We start from the raw sequence: 25198 nt of genomic DNA, 5'->3' as shown, positions 1-25198 counted from the left end.
GTTCTATTTGTCAATCATCTTTGTAAATTAGTTGAAACTGGACAGTTTTTTACTTCTTTCAGGACTTCTTTTCTTGACACTTACTGAAAATTTTGATTTTTCATTGTTTAGTTATTAGATACCTTCTAAAAATTGTTTCTTTTAAAACCGAAACACGGATTCTTATAGATAACAAAATGAATGTCCTGCAAATTCCCTATGAGTTTACCGCTGTTTTCGATAAAATTTCTTTGAAGGCTATACTGCCTTTTTCCAGTCATCAATTAACCCCCACTGATAACCTTTTCATAAACCTGGCTAAATATTGTAATTAATTACAGTGTCTATCAGCATCACTGAACAACAAACTCATTTGTTTTTTGAGTAGCTGTGCCACCCAATTTAAAATAAAGTGCTATGTTGCCTAATTTAATCTGTGGAGTTGGTAAAGGCATTATAATTGTTATCAATACCTCTGGATAAGCCTGGTTAAAGTGAATGAATAAATATACATGTCCCTAGCCTATCCAGCATTTTCTGTTGGCAGTGTATGTTTGCACATCGGGTGAGGGCACAATCAAGCTTGTCTATGATACCCCTGCCACTGAATAGCTTGCTAATACTGCCATAACTCACAGCTGAATAATGGCTACTCTGGTGAAGTACTGGATGTCTGTGGAACAGCATCCCTTTAAGGAAGCCATCATATTCATTGGATGAAAGGTAGAAACAGATTATATAAGCTCTTTATTCTAACTTGGTACTCTCATTTTTCCTTCCCCAAGCAATGGGTTGGTGTATGAGCTGCAAATATCATCTCATTGTGTGACTCACAAAAGCCTGATGATGTTTCAGTTAATTGATCAGTATTGATAGGCTGGTATAGGGAATTGAGTTACTATAGCAACATTTTCTTTAAAGCTTTTAGCATCTTTTGTATGAAATTACTAGTTGATCTTTGCTGGGGCTGCACTTGGATATCTAAAATCAAATGTAGGCTTCCTGTGAAGTGGTGTTAGAAGATGGGAATTAAATAAATAAATGCGCATTATTTATTTTACACGCACAATACAAATACAGTTTATTTATTATACTTTGTTGGCCCATCAGTGACATTCCCATCTTTCAAATTTTTTTTGGATTGGGTATTGCTGAGAAGACCAGTGTTTATTGCCCATCCTTAATTTTCCTTGAGCGAAGTGGTTTCTTGGTGGACCATTTTTCTGCAGATCTGGTGTATAGGTAGGCTGAATTAGAGGGTAGCAAATTTGTTCTCCTGAAAAACATCAGTCAACCAATGAGTTTTTGCAACCATCTTGGTAGTTCTGTGGTCATTAGAAGCAGTAAATATTTTTTTAATCCATTTTTTAATTTTGCAGCTGCAAACAGGGATTTTTTTTTGTTTCTGGCCTCTGGTCCTGAAGTGTTAATTATATTTGTTTCCATATATGCTGCCTGGCCTGCTGAGCTATTCCAGCATGCATTAAAAAAAAATTCAGTTTAAGTTTTCTGTTACTGCAAAACATATTGAGCTTTAAGAAGCAATTTTAAGAAGCAAAAGGAATTTGTTTTGAGGATCTAGTATATGTGAAACAAATTTCCACCACTTGCCTGAGTGCGTAATTAATATGCAGATAAAACTACAGGCTGAATTGGGGAAAAAATGGTACTGTAAGCGAGCAGATGGTCATTTATCACCACACTTCAAGATGTAGCTGTTAATTGTAACTTTTGACTTATTTTCAATATATTAAAGGGTTCAATGCGCTGGATCGTCCAACCCACCAATCCAAAGTAATGGGTATAACTGTAAGCAAGGTCTTTTGACGACTGACATGTCCCATCTACATTAGTCCTACCTGCCCATGCTTGTTCTATATACCTCTCAAACTATCCCATCCATCTACCTGCCCAAATGTCTCTTGAACATTATGATAGTATGTGCCTCAACTACCTCATCTGGCAGCTTGTTCCAACTGTAAGCAAGGTCTTTTGACGACTGACATGTCCCATCTACATTAGTCCTACCTGCCCATGCTTGTTCTATATACCTCTCAAACTATCCCATCCATCTACCTGCCCAAATGTCTCTTGAACATTATGATAGTATGTGCCTCAACTACCTCATCTGGCAGCTTGTTCCATATACCCACCAGGGGGAAAAATGTTACCCCTCAGATACCTATTAAATCTTGCTCCCGACACTTTAAACCTATGTCCTCTGGTTCTCGATTCCCCTACTCTAGAGCAAAATAGTTGAAATAGATAAGTGCATCTACCTTATCTATTCCTCTTGTGATCTTGTACACCTCCATTAGATCACCCTTCATCCTCCTGTGCTCCAAGGAATAAAGTCCTATCCTGCTCAACCTCTCAGGGCCTCAAGTCCTGACAACATCCTCATAAATCTTCTCTGCTTCTTTTCCAGCTTGACAACAACTTTCCTATAACATGGTGACCAAAACTGAATACAATGCTCCAACTGTGGCTTCACCAATCTCTTATACAGCTGTAACATGACCTCCCAATTTCTATACTCAATACCTTTCCATGCCATTGAGCTAAATCTCTTGGCCTATGCATCAACAAATTATCTTCTATTCCGATGCAGACTCTGGGGAGATTTTAGCAGCACTTAGACAACTGGTGTGATGTCTGAAGAAGGGTCTCGACCCGAAAGTCACCCATTCCTTTGCAGAGATGCTGCCTGTTACTCCAGCATTTTGTGTCTACTGGTGTGATGTGTCAATCTGGGATATGAGTGAGTAATGGTTTCCCTGTGAACATTAAAAGCAGATGATCCTAAGGTAGGTGGTTGTGAGAAAGATGCAGTGCAGAGAAGCAGTCTCTGGAATGGGCTGAGATGTGACAGTTTAAATGGGACAATATAAGGTAAAGTACCCTGGTTTTTAAAAGAAAGACAAGCAACTGCAGATGCAAAAATATAAACGATGTTCTGCAGTAGCAGTGGGCTGGCCACATATGTGAAGAATATGGATAGGTGATGTTTTGGGTTGGGTTCCTTCTCCAAACTGATTGTAGTAGGAGGAAAAAAGCTGGAAGAGAGGTGGGGCGGGGCAGAGCTGGCTATAGATGAAGGTGGTTTTGATTGGCAGATGGTTGGACAAAAGCCAGAGATGATAAGACAAAAAGAGATGAGATAAGGAGGGATGGGGGGGGGGGGGGGGGGGGGGGGGGGGCACAGAGATAGGGAGGGAGAAATGGGTGCACATTCTGGTTGCTAACAGTTTTAACTCCCCTTCCCATTCCCATGCTGATCTTTCATTCCTCTATTGCCAGAGTGAGGTCAAACGCAAACTGAAGGAAACAGCACCTCATATTCTCTTTGATTAGCTTACAACCCACTGGTATGAACAATGAATGTAATCATCTTTGTTCCCCTCTTTTCCTTATGCCTCACATGGATGTGCACCAATTTCTCGCTTTCCCCTCCCTGCTTCCGTTTATACTTCTTCCTCTGGCTTGGCATCTATGCCTCATCCCTCCTTATTTCACCACCTTTTGTCTTTTAACCTCTGGTCTTTGCTGTACCATCTACTAATCATAACCTCACTCACCTGTATCTAACAATCATTTACCAGGTTTTGCCCGGACTCCACCTTTCTTCCAGCTTTTTTCTATCACCTACAGACAGCTTCTCCAAACTGGCTGTCTGACCTGCTAACTTCTTTAGTCAGAGGGTGGTGAATCTGGAATTATTTGCCACAGAAGGCTGTGGAGGCCGTCTGTGGATATTTTTAAGGCAGAGATAGATAGATTCTTAATAAGCGAGTTCGGTATCTCGGTAAACGCAAGGAATCATGGGATTTGTCAAAGATTATTCAGGATTTTAAAAAGCAACACGGCGCAACTGTGTATAAATTGTTAACTATTCTACCAAAGAATTAATCTAGAATTCTGTCAACTCAATAGCTTCATTTCTTGTTCTGCTGTTCACACACTACTTACAGAGTCCCAGTTCTAGTTCAGTTCATTAATCTGCAATTATGAGATATTCAAAGAGTTAACGAATTTATTATTTTCATTTAATCCTTAATGTGTTTGCTACTGGAATAAGAAAATATTACTTGTGTTTGAAACATTTTCTTATCTTTATTCATAATTTATGTGTAAAATAATCTGAGGCAGGCAGCGACTGTATCAGTGTGATGTGGGCTGATACTTTACCTACAGACAGTGTGAATGTACCGTTAAGGCAAAGATTCATCTCAGAGGAAAACTGAGTACAGGGTTGGCCCTGTGAAAGAGCCGCCAATCCGATATAAGACATTTAACTGCGAAATGCCTGCCCTTTAGAATTGGATAGATAGATTGAGTGGAGGGTCTGTGCTGTTCCAAGTTTGCAGTGGTTGCGGTGCGTTTCCCCTAGCCATCTCGGCCACTGCACGTTGACCAGCAGTTTACCAGCCCTTGTTAGCAGAGGCTCTTTGTGCAAGTGCTACCCGAAGCCCAAAGGTTTTGTGGAGGTTCTGCGTTAGTGAGCTAGCGAGAGGGCTGTGACTCGGGCTAATAGAAACATAGAAACATAGAAAGTAGGTGCGAGAGTAGACCACCAGGTCCGTCGAGCCCGCACCGCCATTCGCTCATGGCTGAACACTAAACAGACACACTTACCCACAAACAGTAGACACAAGACACAGAACACAAGACACTACCCTCCCCTTTATACCGCTATCACCCCTCTCCACCCCAAGAACCTCGTGATCTCCTGGGGGAGGCAAAAAAACGGATAAAAACCCAGGTCCAATTCGGGAAAAAAATCCGGGAAATTCCTCTCCGACCCCAATCCAGGCGATCGACACTTGTCCAGGAGATCACTCAGGTCTTACTATACTAATCATACCTAGGTCCATATCCCTGCCCTCTCCCCGTAGCCCCTTATCCCCTTGGCAGCTAAAAAACCATCTATTTTAGTCTTAAATATATTTAAAGTTTCTGCTTCCACTGCTCCCTGGGGCAGTGAATTCCATAAATTAACCACCCTCTGGGTGAAGAAGTTCTTCCTCATCTCAGTTTTAAAAGAGCCCCCCCTTATTCTGCAACTATGTCCCCTAGTTCTAGTTTCCCCGATCATTGGGAACATCCTCGGTGCATCCACCCGATCAAGGCCCCTCACGATCTTATATGTTTCAATGAGATCGCCTCTCATTCTTCTAAACTCCAAAGAGTAGAGTTCCAGCCTACTTAACCTTTCCTCATATGTCAATCCCCTCATTGCAGGAATTAATCTTGTAAACCTTCGCTGCACTGCCTCCAGGGCTAGTACATCCTTTCTTAAGTATGGACCCCAGAACTGTACACAGTATTCCAAATGTGGTCTCACTAATACTGTGTACAGCTGCAGCAAGACCTCCGTGTTTTTATACTCAATCCCCCTAGCAATAAAGGCCAAAACTCCATTGGCCTTCCTGATTGCTTGCTGCACCTGCATACTAACTTTTAGTGATTCATGTACTAATACCCCTAGATCCCTTTGCGTTGCATTACAACGCAGCTCCTCCTCATTTAGAAAATAACTTGCCCTATCATTTTTTTTCCCAAAGTGAATGACTTCACATTTATTAGTATTAAATTTCATCTGCCAAGTTGTTGCCCACTCACCTAGCTTATCTATATCCTTTTGCAGACTCTTCCTATCCTCCTCATCCCCTACTTTTCCTCCCATTTTTGTATCGTCCGCAAATTTTGATATATTACACTTGGTTCCCTCCTCCAAATCATTTATATAAATTGTGAACAACTGGGGTCCCAGCACCGACCCTTGCGGAACCCCGCTAGTTACCGGTTGCCATCCCGAGTATGAACCATTTATCCCCACTCTCTGCTTCCTATTTGTTAGCCAATCCTCTACCCATGCTAATATATTACTCCCAATCCCATAATTTTTTATTTTTAGCAATAGTCTCTTATGTGGCACCTTGTCAAAAGCCTTTTGGAAGTCCAAGTATACCACATCCACCGGTTCCCCTTTATCCACCCGGGTTGTTACTTCCTCAAAGAATTCGAGCAGATTCGTTAAACAGGACTTCCCCTTCACAAAACCATGCTGGTTCTGTCCGATGAAGTCATGTTTATCCAAGTGCCCCGTTAGTGTTTCTTTAATAATTGTCTCTAACATTTTACCCACCACCGATGTTAGACTAACCGGTCTATAGTTACCCGCCTTCTGTTTACTTCCTTTTTTAAATATAGGTGTCACATTGGCCATTTTCCAATCCACTGGGACCGTTCCTGCCTCCAGGGAGTTTTGGAAAATTATCACCAATGCATCCACAATCCCCACCGCTATCTCCCTCAAGACCCTTGGATGTAATCCATCAGGCCCAGGGGATTTATCCTCCTTCAGTCTCATTAATTTCCCTAATACCACCTCCTTGGTGATCTTAATAGTATTTAGCTCCTCCATTCCTACCGCCCCCTGTTTATCCAGCGTTGGAATATTTTTTGTGTCTTCTATGGTGAAGACTGATACAAAATACTCGTTTAATGCCTTTGCCATTTCCATGTTCCCCACCAACAACTCTCCAGTCTCACCCTCCAATGGACCAACGTTCACCTTAGCCACCCTTTTTCTTTTTATATAGCTATAAAAACTCTTACTATTAGTTTTTATGTTGTTCGCTAAATTCCTTTCATAGTCTATTTTCCCCGTCTTAATTAATCTCTTAGTTATTTTTTGCTGACCTTTAAATGCTTCCCAATCCTCTACCCTCCCACTATCTCTGGCTACCTTATATGCCCTTGCCTTCAGCCGAATACTATCCTTTATAGTTTTACTGAGCCATGGCTGACTGTTCTTACCCGTACCCCTTTTTTTCTTCATAGGAATAAATTTTTCTTGAAGGTTATACAGTAGACCCTTAAACGTACACCACTGCTCATGTACCGTCTTATTCTTGAGTCTGCTATCCCAGTCAACTTTGATCAGCTCAGTCCTCATACCTTCATAATCCCCCTTATTTAGACTAAGCACCCTAGCCTGAGTTTCAACCTGCTCCCCTTCTATTTGAATATGGAATTCGACCATATTGTGGTCACTTGTTCCCAACGAGTCCCTAACTATGACATTTTTAATTAATCCTGCTTCATTACACAGGACCAGATCCAAGATTGCCTCCCCCCTTGTCGGTTCTGTGACATACTGTTCTAGGAACCCGTCTCTAATACATTCTATAAACTCTTCCTCTAGTCTACCCTGCCCAGTTTGGTTTGCCCAATTAATATGAAAATTGAAGTCCCCCATGATTACAGCAGTTCCCTTTTTACATGCGTCAACTATTTGCAGATTTATGTTCTGACTAACAGCGTCACAGCTATTTGGAGGTCTATAAATTACACCCACTAGTGTTTTTTTCCCCTTGTTATTCTCTATCTGTACCCAAGCTGTTTCACTATCCTGATCCTTCAACGCAATATCCTTCCTCTCTATTGCCGTTATTCCCTCCCTTATTAAAAGGGCCACCCCTCCTCCCTTTCTTTCCTGTCTATCTTTCCTAATTGTCGAGTACCCCTCTATATTTAACTCCCAGTCCTGATCCCCTTGCAGCCATGTCTCCGTAATGGCCACGATATCATATCTATATATACTTAATTGCACCGTTAATTCATTTATCTTATTTCGAATACTCCGTGCATTTAGATAAAGCACTTTCAGATAATTTTTACTACCCTTCCTTTCCGTTTTTGCCCCTTTTACATCTAGAGCTTTATCTTCACACATTCTATCTCCTGTCACATTTTGACTTTTCGCTTCCCCACTGATACCCTGCTCTATTTCCTCTACCCCTGCCGTTATTACCCCCCTTGATACCTCCCCCCCGCTACTTAGTTTAAAGACCTCTCTACTGCCCTAGTTATATGATTTGCCAGGACCCCAGTCCCAGCACCGTTCAGGTGAAGTCCGTCCTTACAGAACAGATCCCCCCTGTCCCAGTACTGGTGCCAGTGGCCCAAGAAACCAAACCCATTTTTCCCACACCAGTCTTTGAGCCACGCATTCAGCTTTTTAATTTTACGTACCCTCGCCGATTTGGCCCGTGGCTCAGGTAGCAATCCGGAGATCAGTACCCTCGAGGTTCTGCTTTTTAATTTATTCCTTAACTGCTCAAACTCCTTCAGCAGATCCTCCTTCCTCGTCCTTCCTATGTCATTGGTCCCCACATGGACCACGACCACTGGATCCTCCCCCTCCCTCTGCAAATTTCTCTTCAGCATCGCAGAGATATCCTTAACCCTAGCACCGGGTAGGCAACACAGCCTTCGGGACATGTTCTGCTGGCCGCAGAGAACCTTATCTACCCCCCGAATAATACTATCCCCTATCACTACGGCATTTCTTCTAACTCCCCCCTCTTGAATGGCCCCCTGATCCACGGTGCTGCAGCCAGGTTGCTCATCCCTCCCACAGCCCCTGATCCCGTCCTCACATTGAGTAAGAGCCTCGGTCATGCTCGTCAGGGACAAGGGCTGTGGCTCCTGCCGCATCTCCTCCTGGTTCCCCCTACCTGCCTCGCTTATGGCCACACCTTCCTTTCCTTGCTCACTGCCTACTGAATTAGTTAAACTGGTCGGTGTGACCATCCCCTGGCACAAAACATCCAGGTAATACTCCCCCTCCCTGATGTACCGCAGCGTATGAAGTTGGGTCTCCAGCTCATCAATGCGGAGCTCGAGTTCCTCTAGCCTCAAACATTTACTGCAGCTGTAGGGATCATCTACATCAATGGTGTCGACAAATTCCCACATCTCACAGTATTGGCACATCTCCTGGCCGCCCATCTTATATAAGTAATTAACTGGTCCTATTTAAGAATCCCCTACCCGGATAACTGTATTGATACACCCCTTATTTATATAATCCTACCTCCTATAAATGGGAAAGTACTCACCCCAGCCGTAAATTACCTACTGGTTTGGCTGTCTAGTGGTAATTCCGTCCGCTCTTCCTGTCTGGTCCACTGCTCCCTTGCAGTGCGTGGCAAACCTCTTTGCCTCTGTTAGTCTCTCGAGCCGCGGCCTTAGTCTCTCGAGCCGCGGCTCGATGCCAGGGATTTGATAATTGACAGGTTAGTTCCAGGCATTCTTGCGTTTTCAAGGCTGGTGCTGTATTGAGCAATAATTTAAATAGATACAATTGTGGATTTGTGCAGCCTGCAGTATGCTGTGGCCTACTGCTGACATATTTGACGGATAAATGTATTTATAAATCTTATTGAGCTGAATACGCAGGTCTGTACACACACAGTAGCTCAGCTGGCGAGAATGTATATCCCGAATGACCCATGACCTGGGCATGCGCAGTTGTAATACCGAATTCGCTTATTAGTGTGGGTGTCTGGTTATAGGGAGAAGGTAGGATAATGGGGTTAGAGGAGAGAGAAGATCAGCCATGATTGAATGGCGTCGACTTGATGGGCTGAATGGCTTAATTCTGCTCCTATCACTTATGATCTTATGAGTTACTCAGTGCATTGAAAGTTAATCATATTGATTCCTAATGAGCCTGTCGCTCGCGCTCACTCACTCACTCTCTGCAGGCGGGGACAGGGCAAGCGGGGGTAGCGCTGTCTGAGTGAAATTCACACGGTGCAAAGCCACGGTGATACAGACACACACCGTGTGGTCCTTCTGCAGTTGTACAGGGCCCTGGTGAGACCACACATGGGGTATTGTGTGCAGTTTTGGTCTCCTAATTTGAGGAAGGACATTCTTGCTATTAAGGGAGTGCAGCGTATGTTCATAAGGTTAATTCCCAGGATAGTGGGACTGTCGTATAATGAAAGAATGGAGCAACTGGGTTTGTATTCACTGGAATTTAGACGGATGAGAGGGGATCTTATAGAAACATATAAAATTATTAAAGGATTGGACACACTAGATGCAGGAAACATGTTCCCGACGTTGGGGGAGTCCAGAACCAGGGGGCCACAGTTTAAGAATATGGGGTAGGCCATTTAGAACTGAGATGAGGAAAAACGTTTCCCCACACAGTTGTGAATTTGTGGAATTCACCCATTCTCTCCAGAGATGCTGCCTGTCCCACTGAGTTGCTACAGCATTTTGTGTCTATCTTTGATTCCTAAAGTAATAGGTTTGTCATATGAAGAAACATTAAGCAGACTTTACTGAGTTCAGAAGAATGAGAGGTGACCTTGTAGCAACATTACATGTTGTGATGTGTCAATCGTGAATATGAGAGTAATGGTTTCCCTGATAAACAAAAATCCCCCCCCCCCCCCCCCCCCAAAAAACACGTTTATGTGGTTAAAAAAAAACTTACCCCGCGCATTTGGCATTTCCAATCTGGATAAAAAAGAATCTGACTGTCTACCTTATAATTGTGTATATACTTCTATTGGGTCTCACCTCAACCTCAACCTACAGGGAAAACAATACAAGGACATGGGTCACATCTCCCCCTTCCACCCCCCAGTATAATCAGTCTAAAAAGGATCCCGACCCGAAACGCCACCTATCCATTTTCTCCAGAGATGCTCCCAGACCTGCTGAGTTACACCAACACATATTTGGATATAGAAGTTGCTGGCCTACAGTTTGGCAGAGGCAGGAATTTATATAATACTTGCACATTTATTCTGTAAAATAATGTATTTGTAGAATTATTGGGGTATTGAACACTAAGAATCGGGATGTCATAGTTTTATTTTTAGCAGTAGTGGTCATGGCAGACTGAGTGGCCTTAGTCCTTGCAGTAGTTTACAATGGTTTTAAAGTACAGGTAGACACGACTAGAACTTTAAGGCTCTAAAAACTAGTTGTTGCAGTTTTAATTTTTCTTATTTTCCTGGCTATCTTAAAAAATGTTTTCACAGAACATGCCTGTGATTTTTTAAATTTGGTATGTTAATGCTGTTACTCCATTGGGATTTTCCTTGGCATTTGTGCATTACAATGGTTTTCAGCGAAAGCCTGGTACAGATTTTGTTTCATGTGGCATGTAAGTTGCAAATGCAATTCTACACAAATTGTCAGTGAACATCACCCGTTTTTGGATCTTTTGATTTAAAGAAAAGTTGTTGAGGAGGCATCTGAGATAGTTGCAACAGACTGCAAAGCAGAATCCCACAATAATATCCTGAGACTGGAATTATTGCCCCCTGACAACCACAACAGTCTTCCCTTAGATGAGGCATCACTCCACCCATTGGAATATTTTTTTCCTTGATGCTCATTGACCTGTTGATGAACAGAATGAGGACCCCATGGGCCAGTTTGGTTATTTTAGCTCTATTAATTACTTGGTACAGCACTTAGTGTATATTGCAGCTTCCAGGTTGCTACATTGTTTTCAACAATGCTTGGTGTTGCTCGTTGGATTGGGCTTGATTGTAATAGTGGTAATGCCAGGCCTTTATTGCAGATTTGAGTAACTGTTGCCAATGGTCAATAATGCCTCGTAGTTCCAAGCATTTTGGCTACTATTAGTTATTTATTTACTTGTTGTACCACTCTACTTCAGGGAACAAAATCATTAAAGAACAAAGAAACAGAAGTTGGCAACTTGACCCTCTTTACTTGCTGTGCCATTCAGTAAACTCATAGATGATCTTTTATTGCGGTAGCACTTTTCTGCAATAACTCCTTATCTCTTGATTCTTAAATATTTAAAAGGCTTGGAGATGATCACATTGCTGTTCATAGTAGCTTATAATGATGCCATGAGAATATTCCTGAAGAGAGACCTAGATGGTGTAGTGCAAGTGAAATGTTTGTGGCTGCAGGAGTCAATATTTTACGAACTGTCTTAAGAAATTTTATGTATAAATTTAATTGTCGGATTAATTACTCTGAAAATGAAATCATCTTGACCTTATCAAACATATGGTTTAGCACTACACGCTACCAGTCCCAGCTGTGGCGCCATTGGTTTAGTTGTCTCGTTGTAGGGCACTGATTTATTTAATTCTTGATCTTAAACCATATATTGTGCTTTTGGATGTGATTTATTGTGCTTTTGTAAGTAATTTACTGTGCTTTTGTATGTCATTTATTGTGCCTTTGTATGCAATTTATTCTATGTAATGTCTTATCTTTTATCTGGACCTTGAATCTGTAATAAAAAGTGAGAAGAAAAATACATAATTACAATGATACCAAATTGGATGGAATAGAGTCATGGAGCTGTATAGCACAGAAACGGGCCCTTATGCCATCCTTGTCTATGCTGGCCAAGTTGGCACATTGGTCTAGTCCCATTTGCCTGGATTTGGTCTATCGCTCACAAAACCCTTTTATTTGTCCAAATGACATTTAAAAATCCTACTAATATTTGCTTCATTAGCTTCCTCTCATTTCATTCCAGATATGGACTACCCTCAGTGTAAAAATTCTCCTTGAGGTCCCACTTACGTCACTCCCCTCTCAATATTTAGCCTATGTCCTTTAATTTTAGTATTTGTTACCCAGGGAAAAAAAGACAGTGAGCGTTCACCTTATTGAGGTGTACATGACCTGTACTGCAATACTCTCCAGGACTCTACCATTTGCTGTGCAAGTTCTGCCCTGGGTTGATATGCCGAAGTATAATACCTCACAATTCAACTCTAAATTCCACTTGCCTTCCTTGACCCGTCTTACCAACTAATTTAGGTCTTGTCATAAACTTGGATATCCTTGCTCACTGTCTCTGCTATAACACCAATTCTGGCACCTGTAAATTTATTACTGCTGTTAATTACTTTGTCATCCAAATCGTTGATGTATATATTATAAGCAGCAGTGGACCCAGCACCGGCACCTGCGGCATTCCACGAATAACAATTCTCCACAACTGTTCTTTGGCTCCCTTGTCACATCCCTTGTCAGATATGAGGCCCAAAATTGCCCACAATAGTCTAAAGATAGACACAAAATGCTGGAGTAACTCAGCAGGACAGGCAGCATCTCTGGATATAAGGAATGGGTGATGTTTCAGTTCAAGACCCTTCTTCAGACTGGTCTCGACCCGAAACGTCACCCATTCCTTATATCCAGAGATGCTGCCTGTCCCGCTGAGTTGCTCCAGTATTTTGTGTCTACGATTTTAAACCAGCATCTGCAGCTCCTTCCTACACAATACTCCAAATGCGGTCTGACCATCACCTGATAATACAATACAATACAATTCAATTTATTGTCATTTGGACCCCTTGAGGTCCAAACAAAATGTCGTATCTGCAGCCATACATTACAAAACAAAAAGACCCGAGACACAACACAGTTTACACAAACATCCATCACACTGTTGTGATGGAAGGCAAAAAAAACGTATCTCTCCACTGCACTCTCCCCCCCGATGTCAGAGTCCGAGTCAAAGCCCCCGGCTGGCGATGGCGATTGTCCCGCGGCCATTAAAGCCACGCCGGGTGATGCAAGGTCGCGCACCGGGTCTTGGTGTTAGAGCCCCCGGCGTGCGCTCGCAGAGTCCCGCGGCCATTCCAAGCCACGCGGGGCGATGGTGTAAGGCCCCGCTCCAGGTGTTCTTCAACCCCACAACTCGGGCGGGAGAAGTCGCTGTTGCAGAAGCCCCGAAAAGCGGTCACCCAGCAGGGACCCGCGGGCTCCCGGTGCCACCGTCCGCCAAACCCGCAGTTGCAGCCTCCGAAGCTCCGGAGGTCGGGTGGCAGCAGCGCTCCACCACCGCTCCACCCGCTCCGGACTCTGCCAGCTCCGCGACGGTGAGTAGTCGGCAGCTCCGCAACTGGAGCCCCAGGTCATTCCTGTTGGAGGCTGCTCCACGTTGCAGCCCCAACGACAACGGAGACCCGACAAAGAAAAGGTCGGGTCTCCCGTGCAGGGGAAATATTTTAAAGTTACCCCCTCCCCCCCACCCCCCCACACACATACCCCAACAAAAAAAATAACAAAAACTACATAAAAACGAGACAAAAAATAATAAAACACAGACGGACTGCAGAGGCCGCTGCTGACGAGAGTCGCGCCGCCCAGCATTGCATCCTTGTTTTTATATTCTAGACTCCTTGAAATCAATGCTTTCAACCTGCAAATAGCCTTTCCTGCCACTGACGTTAGGATCATCAGCTTGTAGCTCCCTTTTTGTCCTTGCTGATATTACTCATGATTTAGCTGTTCTGGCAAATAACACATGATCTGTTTGAACTGATTTTTCTTAAATTCTGCATGTAAAGCTTATGTTACTGTAGAAGGTTGAATACTAATTTGTACAAGCCAGATATATTCCACCTTAACAGAGCTGGAACCAAGGTCCTTGTAGGAAATGTTGCTGCTGGAGGTTTGAACTCATTTGACAGAGCACAGGACGGGGACAGGAAGAATGCAAGAAGGGGGAAAAAGGAGCAAAAAGCGTTTGTAGAGATAAATTTCTGACTTAATGGAGATGGCAGCATTGTTGAACGAAAGTAGCAAGTATCAGCGAGGGAATCACAGGGCAATCATAAAGCATGATATCAAAAGATTTAGAATGGCTATGGAAATAGATATAAATAGACCATTGGAATGCAGGAATAGACAATTGAAAGAGGCCAATTTCAATGACATGGGACTTGATCTGGCCTGGATCGATTGGAATCAAAGCTTGCTGGGCAAAATTGCACTTGGACAATGGACAAACCTTCTGCGACGTTGGAGCTCCCGAATAGCCTCTCCCGAGACTGCGAGCCCTTGATGTTGACTCCACGGATGTCGCGAGCGATCCCAGGCAAGGGATCAGCTCCGATGTTAAGTCCACGCCCTGCGGTGGGGCTCACGACAGTCCGAGGAGGCTTTCAGCCCCAGCGAGTGTAGGCTGCAGAGCGCCTGGAGAATATGATCCGAAAATTAATCACATCTCTGGGAAGGTAAGAGCTTGAAAAAAAAGTCCCCCACCCGATCCCCTCCCCCCCTCCCCCATATAAAACAAACCGAAGAACATTAAAACAAACTTTTAATGCACTAAAAAATAACAAAAAGAAAGAAAAAACGCACAGACTGCCGGCAGGGCAGCCATCTCCCTGGCGCCCCTGGTGCACTCCCATTGTACTTCCCCATTTCCCAATTTGACACCATTTAGATAATAATCTGCCTTCCTGTTTTTGCTACCAAAGTGGATAACCTCACATTTATTCACATTAAACTGCACCTACCCACTCATCTAACCTGTCCAAGTCGTCCTGCATTCTCATAGCAACCTCCTCACAGTTCACACTGCCGCCCAACTTTGTGTCATCTGCAAATTTGCTAATGTTACTTTGAATCCCTTCGTCTAAATCATTGATGTATGTTGTAAATAGCTGCGGTCCCAGCACCGAGCACTTGCGGTACCACACTAGTCACTGCCTGCCATTCTGAAAGGGACCTGTTAATCCCTACACTTTGTTTCCTGTCTGCCAACCAATTTTCTATCCATGTCAGCACTCTACCTCAGATGGTGGGGTTGGTGTTTATGCATAGTTTTAAAATAGCAATCCATAATACAATGGTGATTTTACTTTTTATTTTTTTTATAAAGAAGCATTGGGATTTGTGGTTTTAAAAAAAAATAAATAGGCACAGAGCACAAGAGCAAGAAAACCATGATGAACTTCGAAAGATCACGTTCGGGTTGGACTTTTGTGTTGGTCTATGGGTGATATGTTTAAGAAAGGTGGAAAGGCGTTGAGAGAGTTCAGAAGAAATGTACTAAAATTATTCCATCAACAATGAACTTCAATTATGTTTGGTTATGTCGATGGAATGTAAGTTAGAATCATGAAATATATAGACAGTAGATGAAGAGGAACTCTTCCTTTGGTGGAGGCATCATAAGAGGACATTAAATAATTTTGATTTATTGAAAAAATTTGATAAATTTGATTTCATGACATAAAGTTGATTAAGGGCAACTTTTTCCATATAGAGAATGATGGGTATATGGAATGATCTGCCAGAGGAGGTAGTTGAGGCAGGTGGTTTAATAGCATTTAAAAGACATTTGGACAGGTAAATGGATAGGAAAGGCTTAGAGGGATATGGGCCAAACACAGTGTAGATGGAGCATCCTGGTCGACATAAGCAAGTTGGGCTGAAGGGCCTGTTTCCATACTGTATGACCCTATGACTAAAATGAACACGAGGTAAAAACTGTATATATTAAGAGTTTGGAATGCAGGAAGTCGTGGTGGAGGAAGATTTGATTTAGCAGGAAGCAATTAATTTATAGGGTTGTGGAGAGGAAGCGGTACGAGTGAGATTTGTAGAAATTCTTAATGGAAGCTGCTGCAAACTCAATGTGCATGGAGTCTCCTTCCATGTTATAACCATTGTGGGTTAACCTCTACTTTGGATGAAAATTGGTAGTATGCATTGGAAGATATAACAGGAATGGAGAGATTTAGAAAGCTGTTCTGATAATTAATTTTTACATAAACTGTTAGGCTCAATATTTTTGGTTCTCAATTGAACTTTAACTCCTTTAGCCCAGTACCAGGCTTTCTCTGTTGTACTTGTGCTTTGTTAAAATGTGTTGCTTCTATCTATTGTGTACCTTGGTTATTTCTTAAACATTTTCAAGAATAACTGACCTTGCAGGGGAGAGTCGCTTTCCCAGGATGCGGCTTCCCATTGCACTCTGGGTCTGGTGATGCTTGTGACGTCCCCAAATGTGGGATACGTGACTGTACAATTTGTGGTAGTGGGAACAGCGTTCGCGCTCAAAAGGGTGGCAAAGTGGCGCAGGGGTAGAGCTCCTGCCTTACAGCGCCAGAGACCCAGGTTCGATTCTGAACAAGGGGATTGCTGTCTGTATGGATTTTGTGCGTTCTCCCCGTGATCACGTGGGTTTACTCTGGGTGCTCTGGTTTCCTCCCGCGATCCAAAGACGTAAATTGTCCCAAATGTGTCGAATAGTATTAGTGTAGGGGATCGCTGGACGGCATGGACCTGTTGGGCCGAAGCGCCTGTTTTCGCGCTGTCTCTAATGTCTAAAGTCCACCCTCTAAATCAATACCTTTGTTGTATTAGTTCTGTCACGCGCACATGCTAAGTAAAATTGCTAAATAAAGGTTTCTAAACAATGAAGGGAAGTATGATGATCGTCTAGGAAGATGTACAATAGCTCCTGTTAGCAAATTATTATGGAAATGAGTCAAAGCCTTGTTGACTTTCTAATGTGTGATGAATTGCATCAGGCTGAAGGGTTGGCTGACCTCAGCTGTATGAATTCTCAAATATACAATGGCATAATTTTGTTTTGGTATGTTTATTATTGTAATGTGCACTGAGAAAGTGAGAAACTACTCTATTTTATATAGGCAAATCATACTATACATGAGTACATGTGGTAGTGCAACAATGAAAATAGAGTGCAGGATGTAGGATTGCAGTTGCAAAGAAAAGGTAGATAAAAATAAGCGCAAAGGCCACAATGAGGTAGATCGGAAATTCATCCAATTGAGATGTCCAAGAGTTGAGATTAAGATGTTTAAGAGCCTGATGTCAGCGAGGAAGAACCCGAGGCAGACACAAAAGGCTGGAGTAACTCAGCAGGTCAGGCAGCATATCTAGAGAAAACGAATAGGTGACATTTTGTGCCGAGACCCTTCTGAACTTGAATCTGGTGGAACGTGCTTTTAAACATTTGTATCTTTTGCCTGACAGAAGAGGAAAGAAGAGAGAATAACTGGAATGTGAGTGGTTTAGTTTATTAGTTTTAGTTTAGAGATAGTGTAGAAAATGGCCCTTCGGCCCATCATGTCCGTGCTGACCAGCGATTTCCCTTTACACTAGCACTATCCCACACACTAGAGACAATTTTACCAAAGACAATTAACCTACTGACCTGTACATCTTTGGAATGTGGGAGGAAACTGGAGCACTCGGAGAAAACCCACACAGATACTGGGAGAACGTACAAATTCTGTATAGACAACACCTGTAGTAAGGCACCAACTCTACCACTGCACCACTGTTCTTGATTTGCATATTAGCTGCTGTCTTGAGGCATCGTGAAGTATAGATGGAGTTGGGGGTGGGTGAGGCTACTTTGCATGTGGATGGGGCACACCCACAGCTCTCTGCAATTCCTTCCTTTCCTGGGCAGAGTGGTTGCCACACCAAGCTGAGCTTACGGTGGTTGGCAAATTATGCTTCTATGGTGTACCTGTAGAAATTGCAAGAGACATTGAGAATGTGCCAAATTTCCTTTGCCTTCTGAAGAACTAAAGGCATTGGTGCGCTTTCTTTGCCGTAGCTACAATGTGGTTGCAATGGGACATTGTGGTTGATATTTACACCGAGGAACTTCAAGCTTTCATCGACCATCTTCACTTCAGCACCATTGATGCAGACTGGGGCACATACTCTGCCCCGCTTCAAGTCGATGACCAGTGCCTTCATTTTGCTGACATTGAAGGAGAGGTTGTTGTCTTGTCACCATGCTACAAAGCTCTCTATCTCCTTCCTGTACTCTCTCATAATTGTTTGAGAACTGGCAGAATCTAGGTCAGACTCTTATTTGTTGATTTCATGGTGGTTTCATCTGTAACTTTATAGAGTTGGAACAGAATTTGGCACCACATTCGTGAGTGTATATAGAGTATAGTAAGGAGCTAAGAACACATACTGCATGTTGAGAATTATTGTGGAGGATTTTTTTTATCGCCTGTCCTTATCGAGTCCACACACAAGATTAGAAGCCAGAGCTGAACGCACTTCTCGGCATCTGCATACAATGGTGTCTGTCTTGTCGCTTCTTGTGCGTGGTGGTGGAAAGATTAGTGGAAGCAGGGCCGCGACGTGAATGCTCTTTCCTTGACCCCGCCTGCCCTTACTGATTATGATCTAATGGTCAGGAAATCAAGGATCCAGTTGCAGACGGGGGTACAGAGTCCTACGTCCAGGAGTTTGGAGATCAGTTTGGTGGAATTATGGCTTTGAAATCAACAAATAAGAGTCTGACCTAGATGACCTTGTTATCTAGATGTTCCGGAGATGAGTGCAGGGCCAGGGAGAGGGTGTCTGATGTGGACCTATTACGGTGGTTGGCAAATTACAGTGCATGAAGAGGTCTGGGAGGCTAGAGTTGATGTACTCCATGAATAGCCTCTCGAAGCCCTTCATGATGAAGGATGTCAACGCCATCAATAGTAGTCGTTAAGGCATGCTATTCTTTTTCTTTGACACTGGGGTGACAATGGTCTTAAAGCAGGTAAGAACCTCCGATTGAAGGAGAGAGAGATTAAAGATGTCTATGAATACACCCGCCTGCTGGTCTGGGCAGGTTCTTGAGGCACAGTTGGGGACCTCCCCCTGGCCAGTTAATTTCTATGGCTTCACTCAGGCAGGCTGATCTGATGCCTGCGACAATAACCATTAATTCAGATGCACCAATGGCATTCAGGGCAGGTTACATGATTCCACTGACATTCTGTTCAAAACGAGAATAGAATGCCTTGAATTCGTCAGGGAGGAATACATTGTTGCCAACTTCTGCCTAACTTTGCTTTGTAGTCTGTTAAGGCATGTATGTATCGCCACAATCAGCGGGTGTCTGTGTAGTTATTCTGGGACAGTAGCTTGGTCTGGAATTGTCTCATGGCCTCTCTAAAGGCTCTGTGATGGTCATGCCGAGATTTCTTGTACTGTTTGGACCACTTGATTTGAATGCCTCTTCACTTGAATGGATCTTATGGCTCCTGGTTGGGGAACACTTGGATTGACTTATTTAGCACACTGACCTCTACACACTTGCCTGAGTGCCTGAGACGGCAGTCATGTACTCATTTAAGTTAGTTGCAGAATGTTTGAATGTGGATTAGTCCAAGTGAAATCAGTCGCACTGGAGTTCGTCTGTGTAGGAAAGAACTGCAGATGCTGGTTTAAATCGAAGGTAGACATAAAATGCTGGAGTAACTCAGCGGGACAGGTAGCATCTCTGGAGAGAAGGAATGGGTTACATTTCAGGTCGAGGCCCTTCTGTCCCGCTGAGTCCAGCATTTTGTGTCTTTAGATTCTGGAGTAGTTCCTGAGGATTGGCGGGTAGCAAACGTAACCCCACTTTTTAAGAAGGGAGGGAGAGAGAAAACGGGGAATTACAGACCAGTTAGTCTAACATCGGTAGTGGGGAAACTGCTAGAGTCAGTTATTAAAGATGGGATAGCAGCACATTTGGAAAGTGGTGAAATCATTGGACAAAGTCAGCATGGATTTACAAAAGGTAAATCATGTCTGACGAATCTTATAGAATTTTTCGAGGATGTAACTAGTAGCGTGGATAGGGGAGAACCAGTGGATGTGGTGTATCTGGACTTCCAGAAGGCTTTCGACAAGGTCCCACATAAGAGATTAGTTTACAAACTTAAAGCACATGGCATTGAGGGTTCAGTATTGATGTGGATAGAGAACTGGCTGGCAAACAGGAAGCAAAGAGTAGGAGTAAACGGGTCCTTTTCACAATGGCAGGCAGTGACTAGTGGGGTACCGCAAGGCTCAGTGCTGGGACCCCAGCTATTTACAATATATATTAATGATCTGGATGAGGGAATTGAAGGCAATATCTCCAAGTTTGCGGATGACACTAAGCTGGGGGGCAGTGTTAGCTGTGAGGAGGATGCTAGGAGACTGCAAGGTGACTTGGATAGGCTGGGTGAGTGGGCAAATGTTTGGCAGATGCAGTATAATGTGGATAAATGTGAGGTTATCCATTTTGGTGGCAAAAACAGGAAAGCAGACTATTATCTAAATGGTGGCCGACTAGGAAAAGGGGAGATGCAGCGAGACCTGGGTGTCATGGTACACCAGTCATTGAAAGTGGGCATGCAGGTGCAGCAGGCAGTGAAGAAAGCGAATGGTATGTTAGCTTTCATAGCAAAAGGATTTGAGTATAGGAGCAGGGAGGTTCTACTGCAGTTGTACAGGGTCTTGGTGAGACCACACCTGGAGTATTGCATACAGTTTTGGTCTCCAAATCTGAGGAAGGACATTATTGCCATAGAGGGAGTGCAGAGAAGGTTCACCAGACTGATTCCTGGGATGTCAGGACTGTCTTATGAAGAAAGACTGGATAGACTTGGTTTATACTCTCTAGAATTTAGGAGATTGAGAGGGGATCTTATAGAAACTTACAAAATTCTTAAGGGGTTGGACAGGCTAGATGCAGGAAGATTGCTCCCGATGTTGGGGAAGTCCAGGACAAGGGGTCACAGCTTAAGGATAAGGGGGAAATCCTTTAAAACCGAGATGAGAAGAACTTTTTTCACACAGAGAGTGGTGAATCTCTGGAACTCCCTGCCACAGAGGGTAGTCGAGGCCAGTTCATTGGCTATATTTAAGAGGGAGTTAGATGTGGCCCTGGTGGCTAAGGGGATCAGAGGGTATGGAGAGAAGGCAGGTACGGGATACTGAGTTGGATGATCAGCCATGATCATATTGAATGGCGGTGCAGGCTCGAAGGGCCGAATGGCCTACTCCTGCACCTAATTTCTATGTTTCTATGTTTCTACCCTGGTGCTTTAATTTCTGCTTGAAAACATTTAGTTGGAGCATGGTCTGATGGTCAGATATTCCAGAATGACTACAGTGAATGAAGCAACATTATCTTCGATTGTTGTGTTGCGGTGGCCAAGGGTGTTTGGGCCAGGAGTTGTGTTGGTAATATTTTAGTAATTCGGAAATTAATTTAAACTATTTTGAAAGGTGTGTAATTGTTTCCTGGTGATTGAGTGCATTCCATTTTTGCCATGTACCTATCATGATACAACCCCGGTGCATTGAACTTTGAATCTGGAAGTTTCCATTAGTAGTTGCATAAATGAAAATTAAAAAGTTAATCATCACAGCTAATTTTGATTTGTATTTGTACTCTCAGGTTAAATGGAACCTGCCTTTGGAACCCTGAAGATCCAGGCTGACTTATGCACTGCATAGCAGCTATTCCAAAAGGGACCACAGACATGAGCGGGGGAGGCGAGCAGCCTGACATATTGTCAGTTGGTTTCTTAGTAAAGGAACGGTGGAAAGTGGTGAGTACAACATAGTTTTGTTATTTTGTGTACTTTGTTAAATGCTGGAAAGTGACAAAATATTTTTCAAAAATTGTAAAATCTTGGAAATACCTAAAAGGCCAAGCAGTATCTGAGGAGCAAGAAGCAGAATTTTGCAGTGATAAAAAAAAGTTAGAAATAAATGAGATACAATGGTTAATCAAAGGAAAAAAGAGGAAGAAAGGACAAAACAGAAGATGACCTGATGGCATGGAAGGAAGGAGACAATAAATGATAGAAGAAATTTATAAATAAGTTATAATTGTGTTCTTTTGATTCCCATGCTATATTAATGCATGGTCTCCAATTTTCTTTTGAATTATAGTCTGTGAGTTTTCTTTTTGCTCCTTTTATTGATCTAAATTTTTTTTTGCCACAAGTGTATCGTATGCAAATAAGTGACAATCTATTAAGTTCAAAGCACTTTATCAAATTTGTAAGAAAGTGTGCCATCGCCTCTACTTAGAAGTTTAGAGGTTTGATATGTCTCCAAATACCACAACAAACATTTATAGATGTACTCTGGAAAGTATTGTTAATGGTTGCTTTGTGGCTTGGTGTTGCAGTGCCAACACAAGATAGCAAGAGATTGCAAAGAGTGGCGGACTTGGCCTGATCCATCACGGGCACAGCCCTCCCCACCATTGAAAGTGGCTACATGAGGTGCTGCTTCAAGAAGGTGGCATTTATCATAAAGGATCTCAACTATATGTGCCATGCCCTCTTTTCACTGCTACCATTGGGCATGAGGTACAGAAGCCTGAAGTCTCGCACCACCCATGTTCAGGAACAGCTGCTGTCCTACAACTAACAAGTTCTTGAACCAACTGACGTAATCCTAATCCCATCTCGACAAAAGAACAAGGTCCACATCTGGCACTACTCAAGACCTTTTTTCCAATTATGATTTTTCACTCGTGTCTAGTTTTTTGCTTTGTATTTCTTTTAGAATTTTGTGTAATTTATACTTGATTTATGTATATCTACCTGTCTGTCTGCCTGAGATGCTTCTGCAAGCAAGATTTTTCAGGGTGCCTGTACCTTGCCATAATAAATTTGTACTTGAGTTTGTTGACACCCTGGAGATGTTATCTCAACTCTCTTCGAGGCATAACAACGTTTATAAACATATAATATTGTGGTGAAATTAGAAAAATAAATTATAGTAAGACATCCCAGAGTCTGAGATATGATGGCTTCTGTCTATTAATGTATTCTGCAAAAGGCCTTCAGGTTGCTGTGTGGAAAGGATTGATAGTTGACTTGGTACTTTTGTACATAGATTTCTCATTTGTTTTTAATGTTTTTCAGCAGCTAGCACAAACAAACCTTTAACATTTGATTTTGATGATTTGCCGTGTCACAGGAAATTTCTGCAGGAATTTCTTCACAGTGTGTGTTATTGTTTTGGATATGAACATTACTGGTCAGTCTAATTCTTACTATCTGGAAGCTTTAACCCTCCTCATCATTCATTCTTTTTGCCTCCTAGGTTGGTCTTTTTGCTTGATATTCTTGCTTAATGATCGAACTTAAATTGAGAACAGCCATCTACCTTGAGATTAAAAATCCAAGTGCATGTCTCCCGTGTCTGGTATTGAAACTGAAGGGCCATGTGTAAGATAGCGTATGGAGGTTATAGCTTTTCTACTTTCTCCTTAGCTGGTCGTGAGGGCCAGAGTCAAATCAAAAGTACGGGCTTGGTCTTAGACCTCTAGTTCAGCTATCCTTTGTGCCCATCATTGCCTGATTACCAGGTTCAGAGGACCCAAGACGTATACCAAAAACTGGTGCCACTAATTGAAGTGTATAGCAAAAACTGGAATTATGGATATAGTATTCTTGATTGTGGGGAGCACCTGATCATCAGTTACAATGTACGCATGGTGTTGCAGGGTATTGCCTTTACTAGCCTATGGTGCTGCTACAGTTATCCATGCTATTTTTCAGATTATTTGAAGATTGCAAATTGATTGTGTACTCAGAAATGTGAAGCATGTATCTCCAGAGAAAGGGGGCTGTCATTGTAATGGCTAATTCAGTGTGTGGCTGTATCAAATAGATGATCCTCTGCGCTTCTGTTTGTCCGCAGTATTGAACATAGCAACTTAGAGAATGGAACAATACAGCACAGGAACAGGCCCTTTGGCCCACAGTTTTTGTGCCAAACATGATGCCTATTTAAACTAATTTCCTCTGCCAGCACCCAATTCATATCCCTTAATTCCCTACACATGCGCCTATGTAAAAGCCACAGGATGTCCCTATGGCGGAACATTTTATCAAGGCAAATATGTTTGATAGTTTGATAGTTAGACAGTGAGTCATGTGGAATGACCTTCAAACCCTAAAGGAAAATTAAATGCTGGATTCTATTGGATAGTCTTCCTGAGTAGTTTAAAGTCATTTGGCTGAATGGAGCTTCCTTTGCTAGGGGCCTTGCTGTCAGATGTTATGTACAGTACAGTTGGTGTGACATTGCTACTGCATACTGCCCAAGAGAAGGCTGTGCTGGGAATGACACTGTTCTTTCATCCGCTAGTATAATGCTTATTTACAAAGTAGGCTTGGAAGGAGAGGCTGTAGAGGTTGAACACTGAACAGCTGCTTAAAATATAATCAGCTGAATGGATTGTACCCAGGAACAGAAGTAAATGTCAACAGCTGCTGGAAGATGGTCAGCTTTTGAAAGATGTTCCCTGGTCTGTTCTGAACTGGCTGTCCTTCCAGTGCAAAGAGTTCACATACTGGCACAAGCTGTGTATAGAGGAATGCATTGAAGCTTGGTGGAAAAGCTCCATTTTTTTTTTTTTTAAATCCTGCAAACGCAGGGGCTGAGGCCTATGTGAAAACCTCTTTGGACTATTTGTTTAAGGAATTTGCATAAATGAATAGTGATGTCCTGCTGATGTAACGACATTTCATATATCATTCAATAAATATAATTTTATAATTCATTAGACCAAGTGGGACCTGTTGGGTCCCTGTCACACGGGAGGGCTGGTCCCCGAATGCAATATTCCACCACTCATCCATAGCCCCCAACTGCGCAGGCGCGGCTGACTGGTTCCTATTGTGACGCCAGAGATCCCCGTTGTGACGTGAGTCGCGGCAACCCTCCCCAACCATGTGCCTCACCATCCCTCTTCCTACCCCTATCCTCCTTCATTCCCCCCCTCATCCCCCAGCATTCCCTCCCCTCCTGTTCACCCTCTCTCTTCGTT

At 42.9% G+C, this 25198-nt stretch overlaps 1 protein-coding gene and 1 pseudogene across 4 annotated transcripts in view; both read left to right on the top strand.

Moving 5' to 3' along the window:
- The window catches only part of ttbk2 (tau tubulin kinase 2), a 202463-nt gene that overhangs the window by 44076 nt on the left and 133189 nt on the right, over positions 1–25198 (top strand). For all 4 annotated transcript variants that reach the window (XM_033026748.1, XM_033026749.1, XM_033026746.1 and 1 more), the window contains exon 2: positions 21800–21953. In XM_033026748.1, the coding sequence (XP_032882639.1) occupies positions 21846–21953 (108 nt within the window). In that variant the 5' untranslated portion in view covers positions 21800–21845. The remainder of the gene's footprint in view (positions 1–21799; positions 21954–25198) is intronic.
- Positions 16510–16650, top strand: LOC116977358 (annotated as a pseudogene).

The sequence above is a fragment of the Amblyraja radiata genome, chromosome 9, assembly GCF_010909765.2.
Source record: "Amblyraja radiata isolate CabotCenter1 chromosome 9, sAmbRad1.1.pri, whole genome shotgun sequence".
Lineage (NCBI taxonomy): Eukaryota > Metazoa > Chordata > Chondrichthyes > Rajiformes > Rajidae > Amblyraja > Amblyraja radiata.
The sequence above is the reverse complement of the archived record's forward strand: the minus strand, read 5'-3'. Positions and strand labels throughout refer to the sequence as shown.